The sequence below is a fragment of the Podarcis melisellensis genome, assembly GCF_964234715.1.
Source record: "Podarcis melisellensis genome assembly, chromosome: 15".
NCBI lineage: Eukaryota > Metazoa > Chordata > Lepidosauria > Squamata > Lacertidae > Podarcis > Podarcis melisellensis.
In genome coordinates this window covers 13204789-13231665 of record NC_138532.1, presented here as the reverse complement: position 1 = coordinate 13231665, position 26877 = coordinate 13204789, and the positions used below count along the sequence as shown (strand labels likewise).

The 26877-nt window shown below is 43.9% G+C and overlaps 1 protein-coding gene and 2 long non-coding RNA genes across 4 annotated transcripts; 2 read left to right on the top strand and 1 right to left on the bottom strand.

The window, feature by feature from the left end:
• Positions 1 to 1328: 1328 nt before the first annotated feature.
• LOC309358252 (uncharacterized protein) lies at positions 1329 to 10448 on the bottom strand. 2 transcript variants are annotated; one of them, XM_081891239.1, is made up of 5 exons: positions 10376 to 10448; positions 9200 to 9319; positions 4283 to 7653; positions 3347 to 3466; positions 1329 to 1895 (listed from the first exon to the last, which is right to left on the bottom strand). In XM_081891239.1, the coding sequence occupies exons 1-3, from the start codon at positions 10425 to 10427 to the stop codon at positions 7526 to 7528; spliced, it is 300 nt and encodes a 99-aa protein (XP_081747365.1). In that variant the 5' UTR covers positions 10428 to 10448; the 3' UTR covers positions 1329 to 1895; positions 3347 to 3466; positions 4283 to 7525. The 2 variants fall into 2 exon arrangements, with proteins under 2 accessions (XP_081747365.1, XP_081747364.1); XM_081891238.1 differs by having other exon boundaries at positions 3347 to 7653.
• LOC309358297 lies at positions 4293 to 19512 on the top strand. The gene is made up of 4 exons (XR_014163425.1): positions 4293 to 4423; positions 15035 to 15155; positions 16820 to 16939; positions 19069 to 19512. It is a non-coding gene; the product is annotated as an uncharacterized lncRNA (long non-coding RNA).
• Positions 19513 to 23554: 4042 nt separating this feature from the next.
• Positions 23555 to 26511, top strand: LOC309357466. Its single transcript, XR_014163136.1, has 3 exons — positions 23555 to 23677; positions 24350 to 24460; positions 26271 to 26511. It is a non-coding gene; the product is annotated as an uncharacterized lncRNA (long non-coding RNA).
• Positions 26512 to 26877: the final 366 nt, after the last annotated feature.

Below are 26877 nucleotides of genomic sequence, written 5' to 3'. Positions count from 1 at the left end.
TGGCAACCATAAAGTTTTGTAAAGGTTGCCAAGGAGGGAGTCAGGCTGCGCCCTAACCAAAGGCCTGGCGGAACAGCTCTGTCTTGCAGGCCCTACGGAAAGATGTCAAGTCCTGCAGGGCCTTGACATTAGGTCCAGTCGTGGCCAACTCTGGGGTTGCAGCGCTCATCTTGCTTTATTGGCCGAGGGAGCCGCTTCTGGTGAACCAGAGCAGTGCATGGAAACACCGTTTACCTTCCCACTGGAGTGGTACCTATTTATCTACTTGCACTTTGACATGCTTTAGAACTGCTAGGTTGGCAGGAGCTGGGACCCAGCAACGGGAGCTCACCCCGTCATGGGGATTCGAACCGCTGACCAGCAAGTTTCTGATCAGCAAGTCCTAGGCTCTGTGGTTTAACCCACAGTGCCACCCGCATCCCAAAACGCATGAAATTGGCTGATGATAAAAACAGGTTCAAACTGTGTGGCTTTCTCCAGTTTTCACCCTCTCTTGCCAAGGTCTGAGCCAAGAGGTGCATCTTCACAAACAGATGAAAAGTGCCATGTTGGGGGTAGATGCACCTCTGAAGAGAAGTTATTCTAGAGATGAGAAACTGTGGCAAAGGCCTTACATGGGGAGCCCCACTCCCCGATCCCTACCTATTGATGGAACCACAGGTTGGGGGACTCTATGGCAGATCTTCACACATGAGCAAGGTGATATGGGAGGAAATATTTTAACTATTGTGCTGGAATTGGCCTTCTCACTGCTTGAAAAACAAAACACCACTCCCACATTTTGACACCGCTGTCATTTTCAGGCATGACCTTCTGACAGGCATACTTTTTTTGTTTTTTGTTGAGAGCCTGGCTATTGAAGACAGCACACCCTGTTACAGCTTTATCTCCCAATAGTGGTTATGTTAAATATAAAAAGTCTGTCAGAAAAATAGCAAAGCACCCTAAAAATCAACTACGGCAGAACCCAAAAACATTTGTCCTTATAGGTAGAAAAGTGGATTTAAAATAATTTCTTGTGGAACCTATTTTCTCAAATGATTGCTTTCCTGGCAACTTATAATCTAAACCAGGTAAGGTGAACCTTTGGCCCTCCAGATGCTCCTGGACTAAAATTCTCATCAACCCCAGCAAGCATGGCCAGTGGGCAGGGATGATGGGAGTTGTGATCTAGCAACCTTTGAAGGACAAAATGTTCCCCACAACTGACTAAATTTTTTTGTAAAGTGGGTGGAAATTGTCAGCTTTAAAAACAAAAATGTACTGTGGTTTGGAATTGTTATGGCTTAGCATTTTTCATACCAGAAGTGGAAAACAAGCAGGGTGGATATCTTTGACGTTAGCTGTTTATTTGATGCACTGACAAACTTAAATTTTATATTCTCCATAAACTGCTTATAGGCTTTCTTTACAGTTGAGCAGTGAACAAATTCTGCTCAATAAATCAAATGATTGTGTAGGTCAAAGTTTCTGGTAACAAGGCAGCTGAAGGCGGAGGCCAAATCTTGATTGTCCTTTGGAAAATAGGGTTCAGGGGGAGTGTTAAATCCCTTTGCCGTTCCTTACAACAGACCTGAATCTCCATCTCCTCTTCTTCCCTAGCTACTATTTGCCAACATTTTTAAAAAATGAGAGACCTTATCAGGGATCATGGCCTCTAGTTTGGTCTTGTGATTGGGAGGTGTTCAAGGAAAAGAGGCCTGTAGAAGCTTCCAACCCTCGAAACTTCATTCAGAAAGCAGATGCTTTGGTGCTACTCAACACCACTTAGAGATTGCAGAAACTTCTATTAGAGCAGCATTTGAAAGTTTGGGTGATGGTATTCTCTGCTGGCTTTTCTTGAACATTAACACAGTGGGTGCTGCAGCCCTTCTTGGAAAAGAGAAGAGTATTTCCTGTAGAAGAAGATTGATTAGTGGGACCACGACAACTATGGATAATAGTAAACCAAGCTAGTGCCTCTCTCATTTTTGTACCATTGTTTCAGGCTTGGAGAGTTGGTAAGGTTGCCACTTTTATCAGCCTGTGCTCCTGAACAATAAGCATTAGCAGATGACCATTCTCATCTTCATGTGCAAGAAAGAGTGGGTAATTAACCAACGTGAATAGAGGAGGCTGCTATTTTTACTTCTGAGCAGACAGCAGCCCTGATTAGGAGAGAGGACATCCTGTCTTCAGAGGACTGCACCACATCACCACTTAATCCCTGTGTTTAAGTTACAGTTTACAGGTAGCATGCATCAAGCATGTCCAGTAACTTCTTGGACTGAGAAGCCCAGTCCATTACGTCCTTGACTGCAACTGCCCCATGATTGCAAGAGCGCACAGCAAATGCCCCAAAGCACACTTTCTCCACAAATTGTACACAAGGGAACCACTGTGACATGTCTGATCATTCATTCAAAATGACTGTATTGACCTGGGGAAAGGCTGCAGTTCAGTGGTAGAGCAGCCGTGTTGCATGCATAAATCTCATGTTCAATTCCTGGCATCTCTCAGTAGGATGGAATGAGATTTTTAGCTGAAAGGTTGGAAAGCTACTGCCAGTCAGTGCAGGTAGTAGTAGTAGTAGTAGTAATAATAATAATAATAATAATTTTATTTATATCCCACCCTCCCCAGCCGAAGCTGGGCTCAGAGTGGCTAACAACAGTAAAAATAACACAATCAATTAATTGAAATACATTCTAAAATCAATTCAGAGTCAAATTAATGGCAACCATTGGCCTAGAGTTCTTGGAGGATTACGGATCAGACTGTGCCTTGGCCAAAGGCCTGGTGGAACAGCTCTGTCTTGAAGGCCCTGCAGAAAGATGTCAAGTCCCGCAGGGCCCTAGTCTCTTGTGACAGAGTGTTCCACCAGATCAGGGCTACGGCCGAAAAAGCCCTGGTTCTGGTTGAGGCCAGCCTAACCTCCCTGTGGCCCAGGATCTCCAAGATGTTTTTATTTGAAGACCATAAGGTCTACCAGGAGATTGAGCCAGCTGGACCAATAGTATGATTCAGTGTAAAGCAGTTTCCAATTTGGTAACTATTCAAAGATCTAAATGGCTGCTCCAGAGGGTAGGATCCAAACCAAATGGATTCAAATGTCAAGAAAGAAGGTTCTGACTTAACAATAGGAAGAACTTTCTGATGCTAAGAACTGTCTGACAGTGGAATGAACTCCCTTGGATGGTGGTGGACCCTCAATCACTGGAGGTTTTTAAACTGACGTTGGGGTGGCCATCTGTCTGGGATTCTTTAGCTGCGTTGCCTGCATTGCAAGGGTTGGGCTAGATGACTTTTAGGGTCCCACCTCTACAATGCGATGAGTCTATCATTCTGTGGTCCTGTCATTACATACCAAAGTAGACGGTCTGTTTGTAGCAAGACTTCCCCACGTGCAATCTGCAAGGACGTTTCCGCTCAAGGCAGATACCTTTCGGATGCTGAAAATGACAGTGAGCACATCTGATGCTGACAACTAGAGAAAAGCAAAGGTACCAAGATCAACAGGTGAAAGGTGCAAAAATCACCCAGCCTGTTAACAATCCATCAGAGCCAATTCACTCCTTGCTTTTCAAAATGTTTGCTTGCAATGTCAGCCCATTCTTGGTAAGCCACAAAGAAAGAAAGACGGCAGAGTTAATGAGCAAACCTCCAACTCCCTAACCTCCAAACGCATATCAAAGTGCCTTGGGGAGAGAACGGGCAGAGGAGCACAGAATCTCTGTCCAGGATCCTTTCTCTGCAGCTGTGTCTTCCACCTCCTCCTGCTCTAAATGGGGGGAATTGACTACACTCCTTATAGACACAGGGTGCAGGAGAGGGGAAACTTCCTGTCTTGATCCCAAACCTGCAGGGCCCTTTGATAATTTTCTCTAGATCGTAGAAGCCTAAAAGTTGGTCCAGAGTGGGTAGCTGTTTAAGCAGCTTACTTCATAATTTCATTCTCTTCTACAGGACAGCTGTACATTTAGCAGGTGAACACACAACAGCCTTGCTGGTTAAAATGAGACTATATACCTACCTACCTACCTACCTAACCAGTAATCTATATTGATCTTTGCACACACACTCAGATTCAATTGGCCCTAGACTTTGGGGAATGTATGTACATTAGCGACAATATCATGCAAAAGTTTGTATGCGTACATTGAGATACATGCAGGCTAACATTCTGTAAACTTTCACAATGGCTTTTTGACAACAGCAGCAACCATCACAGACTGATGCAGAAATATAGAGAACTGAATTTAAGACTAGAAAAAAATCAGAAACTTACCCACCAGAGACTTACCTATCTCAACAGACAGCAGCAGCCAGAACCCGAGATACAGAAGGCTATTCATGTTCTGTTTTCTACCTTCGTCAACACTATGTGCAAGGAGGGCGCAGCTGGAATCTGAATTTATCTCCACCTCTGACGATCAGATGTGAGGTGAGCCTGTGATTCGTTTCTGGAGGACACACCTTTTAGTTTTGCTTGAATGAAAAACCCCCGACGCATCCTTGTGATCAGAACGTTTTATCCTTTTGAGTCATTAGGTGCATGCATGAAGGGGGAAGAGGTCTGCCCAGTCCCAGCCTCTGCATATTCGACTGCCTGCCTGTACAGAGATTATGTGGCACCTACAAGTGGTATTACACGTGATCTTAGCTAAAACACCGACAAGAGTGTCGGTTCCCTAGAAGTCTTTGTATGATGTATGAGTCATGCTGCCCATGCAATTTATACTGAGCACAGACCATCAGATGGGCAGGTGAGCAACAGGAGAAGGGACATGGATTGTGATTTTCATTCTATCCTATCTAGGCTTAGGCGAGGATTTTGGAGCAAACCTTTCTTGTCCATATCCTGGATTTAAAAAAAATGTTTCATCAATTCATTGCTCCCCCCCATTTTTTTTACTGCTTCCATCCACCACCCAGATTTCGATTCTGCAGAGAACTCAGGTGTATGTTGTGATATCACAATGCTGAATGTTTATGAATCCATTTGGATGTGTTTTTTATTGTGCTTTAATGATGGTATCAGGTTAGTTATACATCTCACTTTCAATACTCTTTGTGGCTATAGTTTTGGGGTGGCCCCACTGTTTCATTTCCAATCAGTTCCTATCTTATAAGCTCGTGCTGAAATTCCATAACTTTTTATACCACAAAAGTTCTGGTTTATTTCCCCCCCCCCCCACAGAACCACACACTTTTATTGTACTATAACCCCACTGAGCAGCAGTAATGTGGCAAGATCAGGGAAGCATCACAGGACAAAGCAGAATAAATCTACTACTGTTGTACTATTATTGTGTCAATAACAGGTTGCAGAATACATCCTCAATAAAACACCTGTCTGGAGGGGCCCCATGTCTGTCTGGAAAAACTGGACCTGTAGAAACTCCCAACTTAATGAACATTAAATATCCTAACACCTTATTTTTTTATTGCATTTGATGGCCACCAGGACCACAAATGTTTCAGTCCTTCTCTCATTTGTTGGTTGCCCCTGGAAACCCTCAAGGACAAATATTTGGATGCTACTACAGTGCAAAGCAACTGAAATCATAACCCATTATAGCTGATAACTCGCCGGTTTACATGGCTTTGACTGGAGACTAGACAAATTCATGGTGCTTAGATCTATCATTTGCTATTAATGGTTTGTTGTTGTTGTTTAGTTGTTTAGCATGTCCAACTTTTTGTGACCCCATGGACCAGAGCATGCCAGGCACTCCTGTCTTCCACTGCCTCCTGCAGTTTGGTCAGACTCATGTTTGTAGCTTCGAGAACACTGTCCAACCATCTTGTCCTCTGTCGTCCCCTTCTCCTTGTGCCCTCAATCTTTCCCAACATCAGGGTCTTTTCCAGGGAGTCTTCTCTTCTCATGAGGTGGCCAAAGTATTGGAGCCTCAGCTTCAGGATGTGTCCTTCCAGTGAGCACTCAGGGCTGATTTCCTTAAGAATGGATAGGTTTGATCTTCTTGCAGTCCATGGGACTCTCAAGGGTCTCCTCCAGCACCATTAATTAATGGTTTAGGGATTATCAATGGCTTTTAATCTATTCACACTGAAATGGATCAGGTTCTGGAGCTCCTCTTAAAAGGCAATCCATATCTATTGCAAGTCCCTTGGTTTATTAACAAACTTGGACACAGTAGGCGGATTGAGGTGGATTTGTTCCAAGCACTGATGTTCTTATTTGATGTACCATCTGTTGGTACAGCTGGAAACTCAGAATGGTTTTTTTTCACCCTGAGATGATCTAACAGGTATCCCTACATTCCTTTCTGCTGCAGTATGAAGATGTGCTTGTTTGCTGGGTGGGGGAATCAATGGGGGAAATGCGTTGCAGTGCCTACCCAATGCTCATGCATAAGTATCAAACCACCTTAGCTGTAGGCATTCATTAAAATGTCAGATTGACATCTCTCAGGGTTGAATGACTCAGTACCTCATTAACGTAGATGGCTTTATATAGCTTCAAAGGGGGATCAGAGAAATTTATGGAGGAGTGGCCTATCCATGGTTGTCAGTCGTGGCAGCTAAAGAAGACCTCCAGGTTCAGAGACAGTATGGAGCCCAGAGATGACCCAAGACATTTTGCTACCTGAGGAAAAGAACAAGGTGATACCCCATTCTAGGGATGGGGAACCCTTGTCAACCCAGAGGCCACATTCCCTTCTTCCAAACACTGAAAATTCACCAGCATTTTAGTTTGGATTTATTCTGCCCCCTCAGTATCTGCCAGCTAAGGCAGCCTCCTCAGAGTGCCCAACAGTAGGGTCAGCCTTGATGGTGACCATAGAAAGTTATTGCCAGTTGATGTATGCAATACAAAGCTAGATGCAGGGATGAGTAATCAGACTGTTTCTGGTCCATGCTACTTATAAATCATTTCAGCACCATTTCCACATTAATCTGCAATTGAAATAAACTGACGAAAATTTGCTTTGGAAGCTAGACATAGGAGAGAAATTAAAGGACCACCCAGACCCCACAATCATCATCTGAGGCCCTTTCTCATGTGCCTCCTCCATGAGAGGTCCAGAGGGTAGCAACATGAGAGAAGGCCTTTTACGCAGCTGCTCCCTGTTTGTGGCCATCTAAGTAGGTGACCATTTTTGCATTATGTGAGAGAGACTTTCATACATTGTGTGAAGAAGGACCTTTTCCCTGCCCCAAATCTTCCAAAATTCAGCATCATTGGATTGCCCCGGTTTTAGAATTATGAGATAGGGAAAAATTGTTTCCCCAGCATCATGTAATTTAAATATTTCCTTAAAGTGGGTGGAAATAGGCACTTTTGATAGCCTGAGCATTTATTTTTAAAACATGAACTGTGGTTGGAAATAGTTACAATTTTGTATTTTTGGATACTGAGGGCATGAAAAAAACCCAAACATTTGATCTCATCTAGCCTGGCCTTAAGAGGAAGAGGTATCTGTAGAAAGGAGACCTGCAGTAGCTTCCAGCCCTTGAAATTTCACCCGGAAAGCAGAATCTATGATGCTCTCCACTGACACTGAAACACCACTACCGTGCCTTAGTGGTTACAGAAATTTCGATCAGAGCAGCAAGTATAGACTTCACTCACTGTCTTAGGCTTCTTTGGTGTCAATACATTTATGCAAGCTGAAGAACAGCCCTTGATGGTATGAAGAGGAGTCCGTCCTGTAAAGGAAGAAATATAAGGGTGTATCCAGGTACTGGCAAACCCCTTCCTTCTGATCAAATGCTTTGATGTCAATCACACATCTACAAGTGAATTCTTCTAGATAACATAGGATTATACCATAGATATTGCCATCATTGTACCATTGTTTCAGAGGCAAAAACCTGGTAGTAGGGTTGCCAACGTTGAGTATCCTCTGCTTCTCTGCCTTTAAGAATCTCATGGTCTGCAGGCATTCAGTTGATCATATATCTATTTTTATTTAATTTTATATATCACCTTGAGATATGTGTGGAAAGTGATTGGTTAATTAATTAACCAATCATCATTCTCATATCTGCGCAGTGAAACATTTCGTCTATAAATTTCTGCAGAGCAGAGTGCTGCTAAGACAACATGAGCAGATAAGACTCGTTTTTTTAATGAGTGGTTGGCAACCCTGATTGGTAGGATTGGCCTACTGTTATCAGGAACTGCATCACAGCAGCCCACCTTGTTACCACTCTTCTTTGCCCTATAAACTCCCCACCCTCTAGTCACTTGTCTTGGAAAACATGGACAACAGGTTGCATTTAATGAGAGAGTGAACAAGAACAGTGTACACTGTGAAGTTGATCATTTTCACCACTCCCTAAGGTCCCACTCCTTTACTTATTGCTCCACTCAGCAGTCTAGGCGCCACCCCCAGGTGCTTGGCTCTGCATGGATTCTTGAATATGGATTTCTATTGAGAATCTCCGCTCTGAGTCTCCCTCATTCCCTCAACATGCCCCAGAACAGAGCCAGAAACTCTGCTAGCCTGAGAGCTTGAGTTAATTCTATTAGAAGTCATGGAAGAGAACCAAAGATAAAAATGAAAAACAATCACCCCCCCAACCCAACACACATTTCTTCTCACCTGACTTAAGAAATAGTGGTAGCTCCACCATGACTCTCCACCTCCCTCCCACACCCTGTAGGGTTGCTTTGTAGAATGTACTGGATTACTCAATAGTACTCCATAAAATCCATTTCCACCTACCTGTGTCCAAAAGTGATAATTCTGGGAGCTTTGTCTATTAATTGCTGTAGAAGTTGGCTGTGGTTGCCTTGTGATGATGTGGAGAAAACCCATTTATATGCTCCGAGAAAGGCTTCTTTCTTGGTTATTTATTTACAATAGGATTGGGTATGCCACCAATTAACACAATAGTGCGTGGTGGCATACATGCAATAAAATAAAACATCATAAAAAACATAGAAAATTATTGTTAAAAAGATGGGTTGGGGGGGAAAGTTAAACAGTTGCATTGGCCTGTCTGTATAAAAAGGTCTTCAAGAGACACTGGAAAATCAAGAGCGAGGGCACCTGCCACATCTGTGTTAGAAGAGCATGGGACCAGTGACACTAAAAGCCTGGCTTCTAGTGGAGGCCAGCTGGGCCTCTGTAACATGGGGACAACTTGCAGTGCTCCTTCCGATGATCTGAGTAATCAAGCTGCAAGGGCTTACGTGGTCCTGGGATATATTACAGGATCTGAGTCGTGAGTAACCATTATCACTTACCAAAATAAACCATCTGCTTGTAGCATGACTCCCCTGAGTGCAGTCTGCACGGACGTCTCCATTTCTCGCACCCTTTACCTGGGAGCTGATATGCACACTGGGAGCACTTGATGCCAGCACCTAGGGGAAGAGGAACCAGGAAGTGAACTATGAACTTTGAAAGAGAATCGGCTGCTAAACTGATCTGATCCCAGAGGACAAGAGGGCACTGTTCCTTTTCTACCAGCTTGCCTGTGGTGGGTGTTACTCTGTTACATGTGGGTTGTAAAACAGGCGTAACATACAAAAAGAACCCGCTTGAAGGGATGGGGTAGAGATGCAGTTCAGTTTGCATTTAAAGGCCCAAAAATGGCAGTGGTGTGTGGCAGGCAGCATGAGCAGGGGTTGGGGGGAGGTCTAGGGGGAAGGGATGCAGTTTGGCCAAGACGTAAGGGGAATTTGGCAAGGATCATGGGAAGGGTGGGGGGTTGGTGAGTGGTGAGGTTGCAGAAGTGGGAGTGGGAAGAGGGGTGGCCAAGCCAAGAGGTTGGGTGTGGTGCAAAGGGCAGGGGGTTGATAAGGGGGTAGGGCAGAGTGTGGAGTTGAGGAGGGTCGGTGAATGAATCAAAGAAGGTGCAGAGCCCCTAACATACCTGAAATTTCACTTTTCATTGGTGAAAATCCAGTCCGCACCTCTCCCTATTCACTTCCAAATTTGCATCCAATAAAATCAACTCGTTTTGCCTCTATTTTTGCCTCCATGAAAAGGTCGAATTAAATAATTAAAATTAAATAATTGACTGTACCAGGCCTTGGAACCAGAAAGAAACCCCACTCTCACTTGATTATACATCCACAAGAGAAGCTTCACAGTTGTGGCATGGAAATTTAATACACATTAGTCATCTTTAATGCTATAACCATTTGAAGGTAATTCAGCAATAACACAGAACTATGTAGAGCTCTGTTAGCAACAAAATGATTACATGAGCAGAAGATGATCCATTTTCTTGATATGCCATTTTGAACATCCTCCCTCAGCTGCAACTGGTGCAAAGCTTATTCGAGCTCCTGTAACAACATTGGAATCAGGTATACGCTGATGGAGAAATGCAGAGAACTGAATTTAATACTGGGGTGGGTGGTGAAGAAATGGAGAGAAACCAAAATTGACATGTTGGCCCATCACAGACTTACCCAACTCAATGGATAGCAACACCCAGAACATGATATTCAGAAGCCTATTCATGCTGCCCCTTCTGCCTTCACGTCAGCACTGCGTGTGAGGAGAGTACAACTTGAATTTATCTCCACCTCTGAGGATCAGGTGTGAGGTGAGCCTGTGATTGGTCCACAGAGGACATACCTTTTAGTTTTGCTTGGATGAAAAGCTACGAGCATATCATTGGGATCAGCTAATGCAGAACATCTAATCCCTTTGAGTCATTTGGCGCATGCATGAAGGGGGAAGGAATTGAGGTTGCTCCTGTTCTGCCCAGTCCCAGCCTCTGCACATTCAACTGATTGTCTGTACAGAGATTGTGTGCCGCCTCCAAGTGGTATTGCACGTGATCTTAGACAAAACACCACAGAATTCTTTGTATGTTGTACGAGTCTTGTTGCCCATGCAATTTCTACTGTGCACAGAACACTTAGATATATTTGTTGGATATTCTTTCTGTGTGAGAGAGAATCGTTTGTCCCAGAAACAGAGAAGAACAGAAAAGAAGTTTCAAGAGGCAGCAGATGGCTGAGATTGTTTTGTCTATGCAAGGACATTTTCTGTGGGAACTGTTCTTTGGACATGTGAAGTGTGACAGGAAGTAATGATAACAATGGTTCCGTGTAACTTGTTGTGAGTCTCTTGCTTGCAACATGTGGTGAGTAAAGCAGAGAGAGAGAGAGTCTTGGACTTTTGTTGGACTCTAAGCAAGCCTTGACCATGGCAGTGGTGAATGTCTGTATATAGTTGCTACCAATATGCTTTTATACCTGTCAAGTAGCCTCTACACTTGACTGAATCTTTATGGTGCCCATGAGTGTTTATTGTCTACTGTGTGTACCTTCAACCCTGAAGACACTTCCAAGCAAGGAGCTGTGTTGAGATGTAACTCCGCTGAGTATAGATACTGCCGCACATGGGCAGCGAAAGTGATGCTGGACCCAATCCTTCTAAATCATCCATCAGAGGTTGATGGATTGATCCAACAATACTGGCATTATTTCCTTTTCCTTTTCCCAAATATTTTTTATTAGTTTTCAATTACAATAATCCCGTAAAAACCTCATTATAACAATGCCGAATTATAATACCATTAATAATGCCAATCATTCAAAAGCCAAATTATACAATTTAGGTGGCCCCTCCGTGTGCTAGAATGAATGGTTTGATATTTACTTTGTTTCTGCATTCTTATAAATTTCCATTTCATTTCAGTCAGAATAACAAGCCCTTATATCCAACTGCAATTTTAACGACTTCCATTCATGTTAACACATTAAATTATTTATTGTCCTACAGGTGAAGCATTCAAACTCTCTTTGTTCTTGTGTGTGGCAATTATTCTGTCCATGAGGTTTCTTCCTGTCCTGTTGCTGTTCTCCATAATAGTCATTATTTTCAGCTCTCCTATCCCACTTTCTCCTTCCCCCTTGATGATCAGGTCAGGTGAACACACACACACACACACACACACACACACACACACAGTTATGCCTCTCCCTGCCACTTTCTTTTTCTCGTGCACACAGACAGTATGCACACTCTTCCATCTTTTCTTCTCTTTCATGTGCAAGCATTGATATTATATGGAGTGAATTCTGCTTGCCCCTTGTTTGGGCAGCATTGCAACCTCCTCCATCACAATCTCCTCCACTACACCTCAACAATCAGGACAGCCAAGTAAACACACAGACCAAAAATACATACGGTACTTCTCTCTCTCTCTCTCTCTCTCTCTCTCTCTCTCTCTCTCTCTCTCTCTCTCTCTCTCACACACACACACACACACACACACACACACACACACCCTCCATTTCTCTCTCTTGCACACATTCAAGCGACACCATACTGTCCTTCCAGTTCAACATTTTTGACGTCCTCCTTTTCCTTATCCTCCTTTTGTTTTGGTCAAGATAAAAGTTAGCCTGCAAAACATAAAGCTGTGGGCTCTCGCCTGGTGTGTAGGTAAACAGAGTGTTTTGGTCTTAGATGGGACTCTGATCAGAATCAATAAGCCACTGTCTGTGTATGTGTGTTCTTGAACACAAGCTCAGATCCTCCCATGCCTGTCCTTTTGGTGACTCCCACAGAACAAAAGCAATGAAGATTATACAAAAACTCACACTCTTTCAACCTCATCCTCGGTGGTGACCATGGATGAAACACACATCCCCTTACTATTTATGTATATGACAACAGCAGCTAGGATATCATATGCACAGAAATGGAAAGAAGAGAAGGTTCCAATGAAGGAGGAGTGGCTTCTGAAAGCAATGGACTATGCAGAAATGGCATAGATGGAGAGATGTGCTGAACTGAACATTAGTGGGAAATTTTGGAACAAGAGGGTGACAAATTGAAATTGCAGAGCTTTGAGAAACTAAAAGACAAAGTGCGAGATTGGCTTCATTATTATCAAATAATGGAGGCTTACAATTCGGACAAGAAAATTGGCTTCCAGGTGGAAAAATCAAAATTGGAAACAGAACTGTTAGATCCCAAAACTAAGATTTTATCAAGAATGTATAACTTGCTGTTGAAATGGAACACTCAGGATGAAACGGTGAAATCTGCTATGATTAAATGGGCACAAGATGTTGGACACAACATTATGTTGGCTGACTGGGAACAGTTATGGACCACAGGTATGAAATTTATGCCATGTAATGCCTTAAGAGAGAATATTATGAAAATGACACCAGTCAAGCTTGCAAAAATATATCATTTGCCTGATAATAAATGTTGGAAATGTAAAGAGATTGATGGTACATTCTTTCACCTTTGGTGGACGTGCCCAAGGATTAAGGCTTTCTGGGAGATGATCTATAATGAAATGAAGAAGGTATTTAAAAAAACCTTTTTGAAGAAACTAGAGGCCTTTCTCCTGGGCATGGTCGGCCAATTGGTGTGAAAGAAGGACAGAACTTTCTTTATGTACGCTACAGCAGCAGCAAGAATACTCACCGCAAAGTATTGGAAGACACAAGATTTACCCACCAAGGAAGAATGGCAGATGAAGGTGATGGATTACATGGAATTGGCGGAAATGACTGGCAGAATCCGAGACCAGGGAGAAGAATCGGTAGAAGAAGATTGGAAGAAGTTTAAAGACTATCTACAGAAACATTGCAAAATTAAGGAATGTTAGAAGGATGCTGGAATGAAGTTATGTGTTTTTAGCAGTAATGTTATAAAGGAGTATGTAAAAATGGGCTGTCAACAGGTGAGAATGTAAAATCATAACATATTAAGATAAATGATTAAGATAAAAACAAAGATGGAAAGGATTTGCTGAATTAACTAATTGAACTAGAATACAAAAAAGGAAGGTGTAAGGAGGTCAAGGAAATAAGTAAATGAAAGATAAGCTATGGAAAAATTGATTTATTTTTAACTTTTTATTTTCCTGTTTTTTTAATTTTTTGTTTTATTATTTATGTTTGTAATTTTTTGAAATGTTAATAAATATTATTATTTAAAAAATGAACTGAACATTAGGAGGGAAAATGAGAAACTAAAATTAACAGATCCATGAAAAGCAGAGCACTGCCTCTACCAAGCACAATTTATTGCCAGCTAGTTCCAAAACACTGGCACAAACCATTCCTTTCATTCTACATCCTGAATATAGTTGTCGCTTCAGCTCCTTTCCACAATGATGATTTGTTTTAGAAAGAGAAAATGCCTCTGTGTGAAACCACATCACACAACAACTGCACAAAGGCGTGAGAAAGTTTCCAAGGGCCCATGGGTGTGTGTGTATGTGTAATGTCCAATGCACCTCAGTGTTTCAAACAATGTTCTTCAAGGAAATCAGAATTCTATATATTGTATACAACTCACTTCTACTCAGAGTAGACCCATTGAAATGAACAGACCTAAGTTTGTCATGTTTCTTACTTCCAGTGACTCTGAGTAGGACTAGCATTGGACACATCCCGTAATATTTTAATAATGTTAAAAACAAAGTCAATGGCTGGGAAATTTATGGAAGCTCGTCTCCATCATGGTGGTTCTGGAAAGAGAGAGGCATGATAGGCAAGGAATGTCTGCACACCAGACATTCTCTAATTAGGATGTTTCAACCTTGGTACCCGAAGTGATGCCCTCCAGATGTTGCTGGAGTTCAGTCCCCATCAGCTCCAGTCAGTATAGTCAATAGTTGGGGATGATGAGAGCTTGACCATTTGAAGGGCATTGTGGTGGCTACTGTTTTTAGCTGCTAGTTTCGAAAGCTAGTGATGGGTGGCCTGTCCCTTGGGTGCCAAGTTGTAAGTAAGCCCATAAAAGTTACTAGCCTGAATCAATCAACCACTAGGCTTCTGGGGTCTAGAGGGGTGAAGAGTTGTGTCCCTCCTGGAGCAGCCCACTCATTCACTTGCCTGGAACCCCATGCACTCCCCTAAAAGCCAACCCTTCACACCTACATCTACTTAAATGCACCAAACCCAGCTCATTACACTGTGCTGTTAACTGCACAGTTGCAGGGGTCAGTTGAAAAGTTGGCAGCCCTTCCCAAAAACAAGAGCCATTTGTTTCAGAGACTAACCATTCCTGTTGCCCCTCCTTTGATCTTTAGAAAGGGATTGTTGTACCTGTGTTAATGTTTAATGGATCTTTGTACACTGCTCCAGGTCAGCCCTTCATAAGCATCCTGGCTAAATATCCGGAACAAACCTGGTGCGAGAGTTGCAATCCACAGCATGAACAAGCTTTTGTCACTCGGATTATGGATCCTGCTTGCCTTTTCAACGGGTAGGTTTCTAAACAGGCACCACCAGCAACTTCCGAGTCCTTAGCTGACCATATTCTTTATGCTTGTACTTGTCTGGAAGGTATGATTCCTGTTTTTAACTGATGGGGTTGTTTTGGTTTGAGCCGCTCAACATACAACTTGCTGGAGATTGGAAAGCAGAGGTGAGTAGTTCTAATATATGCAAGGAACTGAGCTCATCTTGCACCCACAAGCCAGCTTTAGTTTTTGCTGATCACCCCATGGAAAGGAACTGTCTACTTTGCAAAAGCACACCAAGAGAATAGCAGTTTCCAGAGGGCGTGCTATGTTAGCCTGCTGCAACAAAAACAGGCTTGTGGCACCTTAATGACATATTGACTTATTTTGGCATCAGGTTCTGCAGAACTGTGTCCACTCAATCGGATGGATGGAAAATTATTAGCTGCATGGGAGGAAAAGAATGTTAGCAATAAGGTCAGAGGGAAATTTTTTAAAGTGCTGGTCAGTATAATTGTATTAAAGTCTCAGTTTAATCAAAGGTGGGTTGCAGGAGCACTTCCACCATAAAATATATATGGGATAGAATATTGGTCCCCAAATGCATTTTTGCGTTCAAGGTTGGTCCTGGGAGGTGCTATTTTTCTAGAAAAAGAGGTGCTGGAGCTCACCATTAACTTCTCCCTTGTTTTCTGAGAAGTGCTGGAGCTGAGCTCTGACTGGAAAAATAATAATCTTGTCCCGGGCACGAAAAGGTCAAAAACTGCTTAGAAAGGTGATACTTTGCTCGGACAGCCAATGGACCTATTTCCTATAAGGCAGCTTACTGGACTCCTATCAAACAAAATGAGGAATTGTTGGGCTTTGCTGGATTATGAGATCCCAGAGTTGGGCAACTAGATATTGTTGGACTCCCATCAGCCTCAGCCAGCAGGGCCAGTGATCATGCATGATGGGAGTTTGAGATCAGCAGCATCTTAAGGGCTGCAGTGTCTCAATTTCTGGGGTAAAAATCTTCTGTTGGACAAGGCACTGATCCTAACTTTCTTTTATACCAAAGACTAAAATCAAAGTGTCTGGGACAGTAGACCTGCTTCAGGAGAGTTAACTGTCAAAGCTGCCCCTCAGGCCGCAAAACCTTTGGCCCACTGGCCCACCAAGTATTCCAGTTTGTCATGCGAGACCATTTTTGTGAAAAACACACCCATCTGTCTGTCAGGTGGTGTCAATCCATTGGGCGAGGGTTGATGGGGATAGTCAATTCTTGCAGAAAACAGGACTGAAAGTAGGAGATTTAGGTGTAGTAAGTTCCACGGTGCCACTGCTGTCTAACTTTGAGGTGGTCCATCCACTGCACTCTCTGTCCACTCACCTGTAAATCTCCAGGTGTCATGATGACCTCAGATAATTCAACATGGGTGATCCCACCCACCTGTAAAAGTTGGCCCATGGAGGTGGTGTTGGAGATAAAGAACTGACCCACCGAGCCAAAAAGCCTCCCTTTGCTTTAAGAGCTGCAGGCAATGAAGAAATCAGAAACTGTTCAAAGCATGTCTGCACATTTTCAAATGATGCCCACACACCATGACCGCTGTTGATTAAAGTTTCATTTGCCAACTGATGGGCCGTCAGGCAAACTTATGCCATGCTGTTTCCCAACTCTGTATTTATCTACCCTCCTCTCCAGTCAACAGCCTCAAATGCTACACCTGTTTGTTTGAACTTAAGAATGGCACCTGTCCTGCACCAAAGCCCCCCTGCATAGCGCAATCTAGGGAGTCCTGCTTCCGGCAGGCGCTCTTTACAGGTAAGGTGTGTGATTTTTAGTCCTAATGGGGCTTGCTTTGGGACTCTGTGTATCTATTTATTTCTACTGTCCAGAAAGGAATTCTTAAAAGGATAGTGAATAAATGTGCCCCTTGGCATTCACACCCTCAATACCAAGGATGGGGAATCTGTTGTCCTCCAGACATTGTTGGACTCCAACTCCCATCACCCCCAGCCAGCATGGCCAGTGCTCAGGTATGATGGGACATGTAGTCCAGAAGCATCTGGGCAGCCACAGGTTCCCATTCCTGCTGCAGAGACTGGTGGGCTAGCATTTTTTAGTCATGCCCACAACAACAGGTCTTCTTCTTTCAACATCCACTGCTGCCCACGGCTGCCATGAGAATGTAAGAAGATCCTGCTGGATCAGGCCAGTAGCTCATCTCACTCAGCATGCTGGCCAACCAGATGCCTGTAGGAAACCCACAAGTAGGACCTCAGCAGAAGAGCACTCTGCCCTCCATGGTTCCCAAGAATCGACATTCAGAAGCATGGTTGTCTCCAACCTTGGCAAAGCCATCACGGATAGTAGCCACCGATAGCCTTCCCTTCCATGAATTTGTCCAGTTCTCTGTTAAAGCCATCCAAGTCGGTGACCATCACTGCCTCCTGTGGGACATTGTTCCACAGTTCACCTATGCACTGTGTTGAGAAGTGCATTCTTTTATGTATGCTGTATCTTCCAGCTTCATTAGATGTCCATGAATTCTAATGTAATGAGAGAGGGAGACGAGAGGCTGCCATGGTGAGTCAGGTGGGATGGTAGGTGAGGCCTGGGCCTGGGCAAGGGCACAAAGCTCTTTGAGGCGGACTGACCAATGGAGGGATGGAGGCCGGTGGGTGGGCAGGTGAGCGAGTAAGCGCCAATCTGGCACCTGGAGGCCCCCGTCAGCCAGGCAGCCAAGCCATTTGCATGGACAGGCAGAGTCCCCCAAACCCAGGGCAGCCCCCATATGGAATAATGACTCAAGACAATGTGCTATGCGATTAAAATTGGCCACAACTTTATTATGTTTCAGATGTGGGTAGACCTTGGCTCAGGCATTGGGCGTTTATTCCTCCCAGTTCCTCGCTGGGGATCTGGGGAACATTAAGGTTGGCCCTTGTGGTCTCTTCCAACTCTATGATTCTATGATTCTATGAAGGTTATCCAGTGTGTGTGGAGAGGGGATGGGCTGACTCTGGAGAACATATGTTCAAGCAGAGAGAGCCCGCCCCCATCACAGGGGAGATCAATGACAACCTCTAGGTGTATGGCCAAAGCCTTCCCTCAAACAACCCCTTTAACAGGGAACCCTGGTATCGCTGCCACAAAGAGAAGGGAGGCGTGTGGGTCACCGCTACACACCCACTCCCATTTAGGGAGGATAGACTAAAGGATTGCACCCAAGGCCTGATACTGCCAAAGTTGTGACGTTTTGCTAGGGGAAAGGCAAACCTGCCAATGCAGGAGAATTCCTTTCCGGCCCATCACCAGCAACCTTGATGTAGCAGCCCCCGCATACCTGTAGATAATACGTTAACTAAGGGTGGGTAGGGTGGGAGAAGCTCTGGAGCCAACTGACGATTCTCAGGTAAGATCCTCCTCCTATTGTGTGGGCAGGTGGTCCCTCCTCCCTACCTGGCCTGATCACCTTGGCAACGCCTCCCCAGGTGGGATTGGGCAACTGGCTGAGGTAGGCAGAGACCTCCAGGTATCCCACCTGGGGAAGGCGAAGCCAAGCCTGTGCTAATGATGCTGCATAGGGTCCAGGCAGCTGTGCGCAACCACGCAAAGGGCACCCCCCATTTAATATGGGGAGCGGTCATCACTTGCATGTCCGTCTAGGCAGTGCTGTGCTCCTGTGGGTGCACATGCAGCCATCCCACCTCTCACAGCCCGCTTTGCTCTCTGAGCCTGGAGAGCCAAAGGGAAAGAAATTGACCCGCCCAGGTTCAGGGGCAGTCCACCTCTGATTTTTGAGGGTGCTGAATTTTGTCATTTACCTTAGGTGGCAAAACGTATTAGTCTGGTCCTGTCCCAGATGTTCAGTTGGACATATAAGCAGGCAACTAATAGGAACTAGATAGGAAGTCTGCCTTCTTACTGATTTTTCTCTTCCTTTCCAGAATCTGTTCTCCTTTACACTACAGCAGGCTGTGCCTATGACTGCAGGGATGTAAATGGAGGAAGGCACATTCATCACGTCAACAAATGCTGCACTACAGAAATGTGCAACTCTCCCTAGGCTTGGGATGTGTATGAATGGGCTCCATGCATCTTCTGCCTGATTTGAAACAAAAGATTCTTTATTGATTTCATGCTATTGCCATCTGTTTTTCCTGGAAACCTCTCTAATTTGAAATACCTTGGGGGGAAAATCAACATTTAATTACCAGAAGTGAAGAAATTTTTGCTGTAAAATTTAAACGAACTAGGGCAGTGATGGTGGAAATTCCTGGACAAAATTCTCTCCATTCAAAGCCAATAGCAACATTTTCATTTAGGGTTGAAAAACATTGGAGTTTAACTGATGGATCTATTGAAACCTTACTCAATTGTCTGAAAAAGAATACCTGAATAATTTGGAATTCTTTTCTTTGTAAAAAAGTTAATTAGTTTTAATGGATTGTATTCAATTATTAAGGAACAGAATTTGTGCTCTGTCAATGGAGCTTTGCTTCCCACATTACAACCCCAAAACATTATATATAAAAAAACACTTTTATTAAACCAAACAAAATGTTACAAAATAGTGTGCAAGTTGTGAATTTGCCCAAACTCCCCACCAGGTTAGAAAGTAAAAATGCAAGAGTGGGGGCTGAGGGGGAATTGGAGGCTAGGATTATTCAAGCCACCTTTGTCTGCTTCTGCTAAAAGTCTTAGAATGGAGTGTGGGGTCAGGCAACAATGTAGACAGAACAACCCTAGATGGACCAATGGTCTGACTCTGTATGAGGCAGCTTCCTCTCACAGTGGCTTTAATGAGATGAATCGTGGTATTTATAAATGGCTGCATATTTCGCATAGACAGAGCCAGTCCTTTAATTTGGTCCTTTGCATCGACCACTAATAAATTGTTCAGTCACAACAATGGGTGTCTGACTGAGTCCTTCAATGGGTTTTAAGGTTTTCATGCAGGCTGGTTATGTAGTTCAATGGAAAAGTGGAAGGCTTCAAAAACAAACAGACAAATAAATATCAAATCAGCAGCTAGTGTGAAATTAGAAGTGTGTATCTTCTTCAGTTGGTAGAGCATGATACTCTTAATCTCACAGTCAAGGGTTCGAGTCCTGCGTTGGGCAAAAAGATTCCTGCATTGCAGGGGGTTAGACCAGATGACTTTCACAGTGACTTCCAACTCTATGATTCTGTGATTCTTTTATTACTTCTTTTTTTTAGGTAGGCTGCACAGCCAGCCCAAGAAATCTTGATGTCTGGTGCAAAGTACAAGGTGGTGCTATTTGTTTGTGCATTTAGAATCATAGAGTTGGGAGGGACCGCAAGGATCATCTAGCCAAACACCTTGTGTTGCAGGAATCTTTCTGTCCAAAGTGGGGCATTTGTATCCCACCTTGCCCCCCAAGGAGCTCAATGTAATGTATACCATTCTTCCCCTCCTCAATTATTCCCCACAACACTGTGAGGTTTGTTAGATGGAGAGGTAGTGACTGGTCCAAGGTGATCTAGGGAGCTTCATGGTCAAGTGAGGATTTGAAGCTTGGTCTCCAAAGTTCTAGCTCAACGTTCTAACCGCTACACTGCACTGGCTCTCATTCCATGTAAAATGTTTGAACCGTCTGAAATTTGCATCAGCTCCAAGGATGTATTCCAGAACTTTCAGTGTGCACAGTTAAATTGGAGTCAAAGGCTCTGTCTCCCTAGTGCAACAAGGCTTTTTTAAAAAAATAAAAAACCCAGAATTTCTGCAGTTGTGAAAGTGACAGGGAAGCACATTGAAAAATCTGGGATGAATGAATAGTTAGGGAAGACATTTCAACACCACACAAGCAAATCTGGAAGAAGACAGGGTGAATTAACAGAGATAATTCTCCAAACACTTGATGATAACACCAGAGGGAGAGCATCCCGTTTTGCCATTTGAGACAAAACAAAGTGCTGCCGAGGTTTGCAAATCAGTCCATGAGGGTAAAAAGGTTGGCGCCCTCTGATGTAGTGTAACCCAGCAGTTTCTTGTTCTAACCTAATTGCGGACTGTAGCCCATGAAAGCTTATGCCATATGTTGAATTAGAAGACACACATATCCCGATTCTGTAACAGCTGTTCTTTCAGGAAAGCTACTACAGGGCTGTGAAATATGTCAGGATTCATGCTCTTAAAATGGGAGATACTGCCTGCAAATTTCATCCACTTCTGGCCAAAAAAAAAGTCAGAAGCTGTTCATTTTGTGTGTGTGTGTGTGTGTGAGAGAGAGAGAGAGAGAGAGAGAGAAAGAGAGAGAGAGAGAGAGAGAGAGAGAGAGAGAGAGAGAGAGAGAGAGAGAGAGAGACATTTTAGGGTATATGCCTGTAATTCAACAGGATTTATTCTCTCTGGAGGGGTTACTATGTCTTCAAATTGCACCCACTTCTGTATAGCCATTTTGAAATGTCCTAATAGTGAATCGGGATGGGGAAAGAAGCAGATTAGGCTCCATGAGTCATATTGGGTAGTCTCTGAATGGTCTGTGAGAAAAATTGGTCTGTTACTGAAGTCACATCATTTGGTCTGAATCAAACCCAGTGGTCTGTGTTGCCTGCCACCCTCCCTTTTGCAAATATGAGCAGCAGTTTATGTGAGAAGCACACAGCCCTGCAGTGTAGATGGTAGTTTATCATACCTGCAAGTCAAGTTTATGTTTACCCCTTGTGCTGGTCCTGCCTAGATGGCTCATAACACAAACTGGGAAGAACCTGAAGTTAATTTGGACATCCATTGTGTCTGGTTCCTGCCTGGCCATTTACACAGCACACAGATTTATTTCTTGGGATAATTATGGTCTTCAGCTCTAATTCCAGCTCTAAAAACAGACTATGCAAGAAGCTTAAGACCACAAGGGTGTGCATATGTCAGGGCTGGGTAACCTTCCAAAGACTGCATGTTAGTGGTGGGCAAGGCCAGAGACAAAAGTTGATGAAGCAACAAATGTCAATGTTACTTTTGCATGGTAGGTAAGTTTCTGCAAACAATCACACACCCTTCACTTTCCTCATCCAGGACACGCAAGAGGCATTATCAGAGTTGAAGGACATATTCCACCCATGTGGAATGGAGCTCTACTGTCATGGAGCTCTACTCAAATTGATCCAGAGAAGTACTCCAATGTTGCAAGATTCCCAAAAAATAGACAGGAACTGAAGGCAAAGAGGGAGGCTCTTTCCAAGATGGCGACGGAGAAAGCAGCCTAGTCAGTGTCCTCTGCTTTTAGTTAAGTTTTTAAGTAGTTTTTAGTAGCTTTTAAGTAGTTTTTAGCCACTTCTTGGTTTTAAACCCTCAGTTTTAACGTCTTACCGGTTGTTTTATCACCTCCTCGCTTCTCTTTGCCTTTAGTCTATTGTTTTATTGTTTTAGTTTATTGTTTTATTGTTTTTTCGGCGTTTCCGTGTGCGGCTCTGGCTCGCCAGAGCAGCGATGTCACGCTGGCCACGTGACCCGGAAGTGTCTCCGGACAGCGCTGGCCCCTGGCCTCTTAAGTGAGATGGGCGCACAACCCCAGAGTCTGTCAAGACTGGCCCGTACGGGCAGGGGTACCTTTACCTTTACCTTTATTGTTTTTTATTGTTTTAGTTTATTGAAGGCAAAGGAGCATAATGGTCACAAATCCAATACATTCAGGATTGGCACTGTCCATAAAAAATCCAGTTGCTGCAGACTTAAATTTACAATAACTTGTAAGAAGACTAAAACTTAACACTAAGCATACTATATAGAGAGCATCACACCAGAAGGAAAGAGAGATTGAAAGAGAGTGAAACCCAGGCTCCTCCTGGCCTTACTATTATAGTCAGCGTGACCTTGACAGAAAGAGATAACTGAACCAATTTAAGCCAGCTGTACTCAGCTGCTCTGAAGGAATAACCCAAACATCATGAACCTTCTGCTAGAAGCTTCTAGAACCCTCTTGAATTAATTAGAATAGGAAAGATCTCTACACATCACATCAATAATATCTGCACCAAGAAATGCAAACTGACAAAAACACCTGGGTCCAGGGAGGAGGGTTGAGTGGGTGTGTAGCCCTGGGAGGGGCCTCTCCAGGCCTGAGGTTCCCCACCTCTGATATAAGCACTGAAGGTACTCTCACACTGAATTCATTATCTTCACATCTTGACCCATCACCTGCCTGGGTCATTTGGGAATCAATCCATGCCTCCCACTGGCTACCCTGAGACCACAGCTTCTCCTATATTTAGACTAATTGATGGAAATGGCACTTAATGGTCCAGTATTTGGCAACAGAGCACTCAAATGGGCAAAGGACATCCAGTTCCTAGGCTGTACTTTGCTGCTAAGACTGTAATCAACCACCGTAGCAGGTGGGAGATGTAACACGAAGTCCCTCCAGAAGCAGCCTATAGTGTCCATGAGAGTTTAAATCCATTATCCGGAGTCACGTTTTGTTGTTCCTTCACCATCTCCACCAAGGAGACCTTGTTGTTCTGGGTTGTCAAAAATGGCAAGAAAGCCCAAGCTGATTAACTTGGTTGTGCTTCTCGGCATTTTAGCTCTGCTCTTTTGTGAGTAAAACAGATGGGGTGTTGTCAGTCTCGGGTGTGGAGATAATTCCATTGCTTCATGTTACACCATTAGCAACCATTAAGTCTCTTCCATTCTATCTTGGTATGAATTTTGGGCATTTCCCATACATATGTGCTTTATGTCCTGTAAGTGCTTGTTGTTGTTATTAGCAAAGCGGGACCATAAATGTTAACATTTTTTGAAATGGCATGAGCCTCTGTAAACAAGGCTTCAAGTGATTTTAAAGAAGTTATTGATAAGGGGTCTTTGGGACAACCTTTAGCATACACTACTGGGACACCTTTAACAAGATGAAAGGTTACATCAGCCCTATCCTATGAAAACAGGATGCTGGACTAGATAGGCCTACAGAGCTCTTCCTATGTTCTTATGTCATGTTCTCTGCATAATTCTTGTTCAAAATGAATTCTTGTTTATTTTCCATATACATTTTCTTAAGCTATTCCTGTGATTGCACATTGTAGATCAGTAATGATGACCAACAGCTGCAACAACAAAATGGCCTCGTATATACTAGCAGTAAATGCTTACTGGACCTCAGATCATTCTGTAACTTTATCTTGTATTAGTTTTGATGCACGTGAAGCTATTTAGAATTAGGGTGGGTTGTGATGCAACTTCATGCTAAATTACTTTCCCCTTTCAAGCAGCTGAAGCTATCAAATGCAAGGTGTGCAAATTCCAATATCCTGGTTTTATCTGTTTCAAAGGAAGTGATGTATGTTCAGCCTTAAGTTGCAAAACAACCTATATCAAAGAAGGTATGTTTGCCTTGAAATTAACTCTTATGTGTTAATTTAAGTGGGATGGAGTGGCCATACTAGTGGGTCATTGAGCCTGTTGCTTACTGGAAAGGAGAGGGGTGAGGAGGTGGTTGTGCTGCAAAAGCACTGGGAGAGCCATTCCAGAGCTCCTGGTGGTGCATTTGCACCAAGCCAATCTCCTTGCCTCCTTGCCCTTCTCCCTTCTGGTAAACAACAATGATCCAACTGCTGGGAAGCAAATGTAGCAGTTACCTCAAGCTACTTATGTACATGTCTCATCTCACCGGCTTATTTTCTGTCTTTTAGTGCTATGTGCTAGACTAGGGCTTATCTGGGGACGCGGGTGGCACTGTGGTCTAAACCACTGAGCTTTGGGATTGCTGATCAAAAGGTTGGTGGTTCAAATCCCCGCCACGGGGTGAGCTCCCATTGCTCAGTCCCTGCTCCTGCCAACCTAGCAGTTCGAAAGCATGCCAAAAAGTGCAAGTAGATGAATAGGTACCACTCTGGCGGGAAGGTAAATGGCGTTTCCGTGCACTGCTCTGGTGTCGGTGTTTTGTTGTGCCAGAAGTGGCTCAGTCATGCTGGCCACATGACCCGGAAAAACTGCGGAGCGGACAAACACTGGCTCCCTCTGCCTGTAAAGCGAGATGAGCAACCCCAGAGTTGTTTGCGACTGGCCTTAACTGTCAGGGGACCCTTTACCTTTAGGGCTCATCCAGAATTCTTTGGTGGTGCATTTCTAGGCAGAAGTTCAAGCTTTAAAGCTCCGCATCTGAGTAGGTTTTTTGTTTTGGTCCTGGTGCTTTCCCCAGGAAAACCCATGTTTTACCACTGAATCAGAGCAAACAGTGATCAGGTTTTCCATGGATAGCTTCATTAATGAACTCCCAAATCTGGAATCCCCTTAGAACTGGTGCCAAAGTTTTGCAATTGTTTTGCAGTGAAGGCCCCACGTTTGCAGTACCCCACAAATAGAGTAATTGATACATCAAAACGGGGCTCATAATTAATGCCCCAAACCCAAAGTTGTCCGATTCACTCCAAACAGATGCCAAACACTGGCAAAAAGTTTTGCAGCATTGGTCAGTGAAAACCCTATGTTTTGCAGCACCCCAAAAATGGAGCAGTAGACATTCAAACCCAGGGGTCACGGGGTCACCAAAATCCCAACATTGTCCAATTCACTTCAAACCGGTGCCAAACTTTGTCAAAAAGTTTTGCAGTGTTTCGCAGTGAAAACCCTGCATTTTGCAGCGCCGCACAAAAACCAAGGGAGGGAGCAGGGCAGGAGCCCCTGCCATGATGCTGATGCCCCTGTTGTCACCGACCTCTCCCCTTCCCTGGCTTGGAAGGAGCGGGGCATGGTAAGGGGGATGGGGTGAATCTGGAGCCCAATGTTTTGTTCAAGTTGGTACTACAGTCATACCTCATGTTACGTCCGCTTCATGTTACGTTCTTTCAGGTTACGTCCCACGGCGACCCAGAAGTACTGGAAAGGGTTACTTCTGGGTTTCGCTGCTTGCGCATGCACAGAAGCGCAAAATGACGTCACGTGCATACGCAGAAGCGGCAAATCGCAACTCGCACATGCGCAGAGGCGCTGCTGCAGGTTGTGGGTTGCGCTCTTTTCATGTTGCTAACGGGCCTCCAGAACGGATCTCATTCGCAACTAGAGGTACCACTGTACTAGCTAGAAGGAAATTGGATTCCCTCTGCATGTTTGTGGGGGGTAGCGGGGCAGCTGCCATGACTTCTCTTTGAATGTGGTTTCACCAGTTATGCATTTGTTTTTATTCCTTTGCAGTTGAACGGATGCTTTACGTGGAAAAAGGATGCACCGCTATACCACCTGACAGGTGTCATTATACCACCGGAAATCTTACCCACAGCCTCATGACAGTCTGCTGTAAAGGAAAAGATTATTGCAATGCCTGAGCATTTCCTAGAGGAGCATGACCCTCTAGGCTGGGCTTCTTTATGGCAGCCATACTTCCGAGACCATTTCAGCTGTGCTTTAAAAGGCTTTGCCATGCAACATTGTCTTCCGAAATCTCACCCTTTTCCTGAAAGAGGGATAACGTGGTTTGTCACCCAAGGATCCTTCTCCCTAGCACTTCTTTTCCTGTTCCTTTTCCTTCCTTTTTGGAGGGGGTGAGGTGTCAGTATTCAGATCTTGATAAAAGTGCTCAGAGTGCCAGCACAAAAGGGCTACCATGGCAGGGGGCAAAAAAACAGGTCACGGTATTCCATATAATTGAGTACTATCACGCCAAAACAGAACAAAATCCTGCCTCTTCCAATTTCCCAGAGAGCCACGTTTTAGACATTTTCAAAAAAGAAAAAAAAAGAAAAGAAAAAAAGATTGCCCAGGCTTTTAACTGATTTTATATTTACTGCTTTTTTAATTTTTA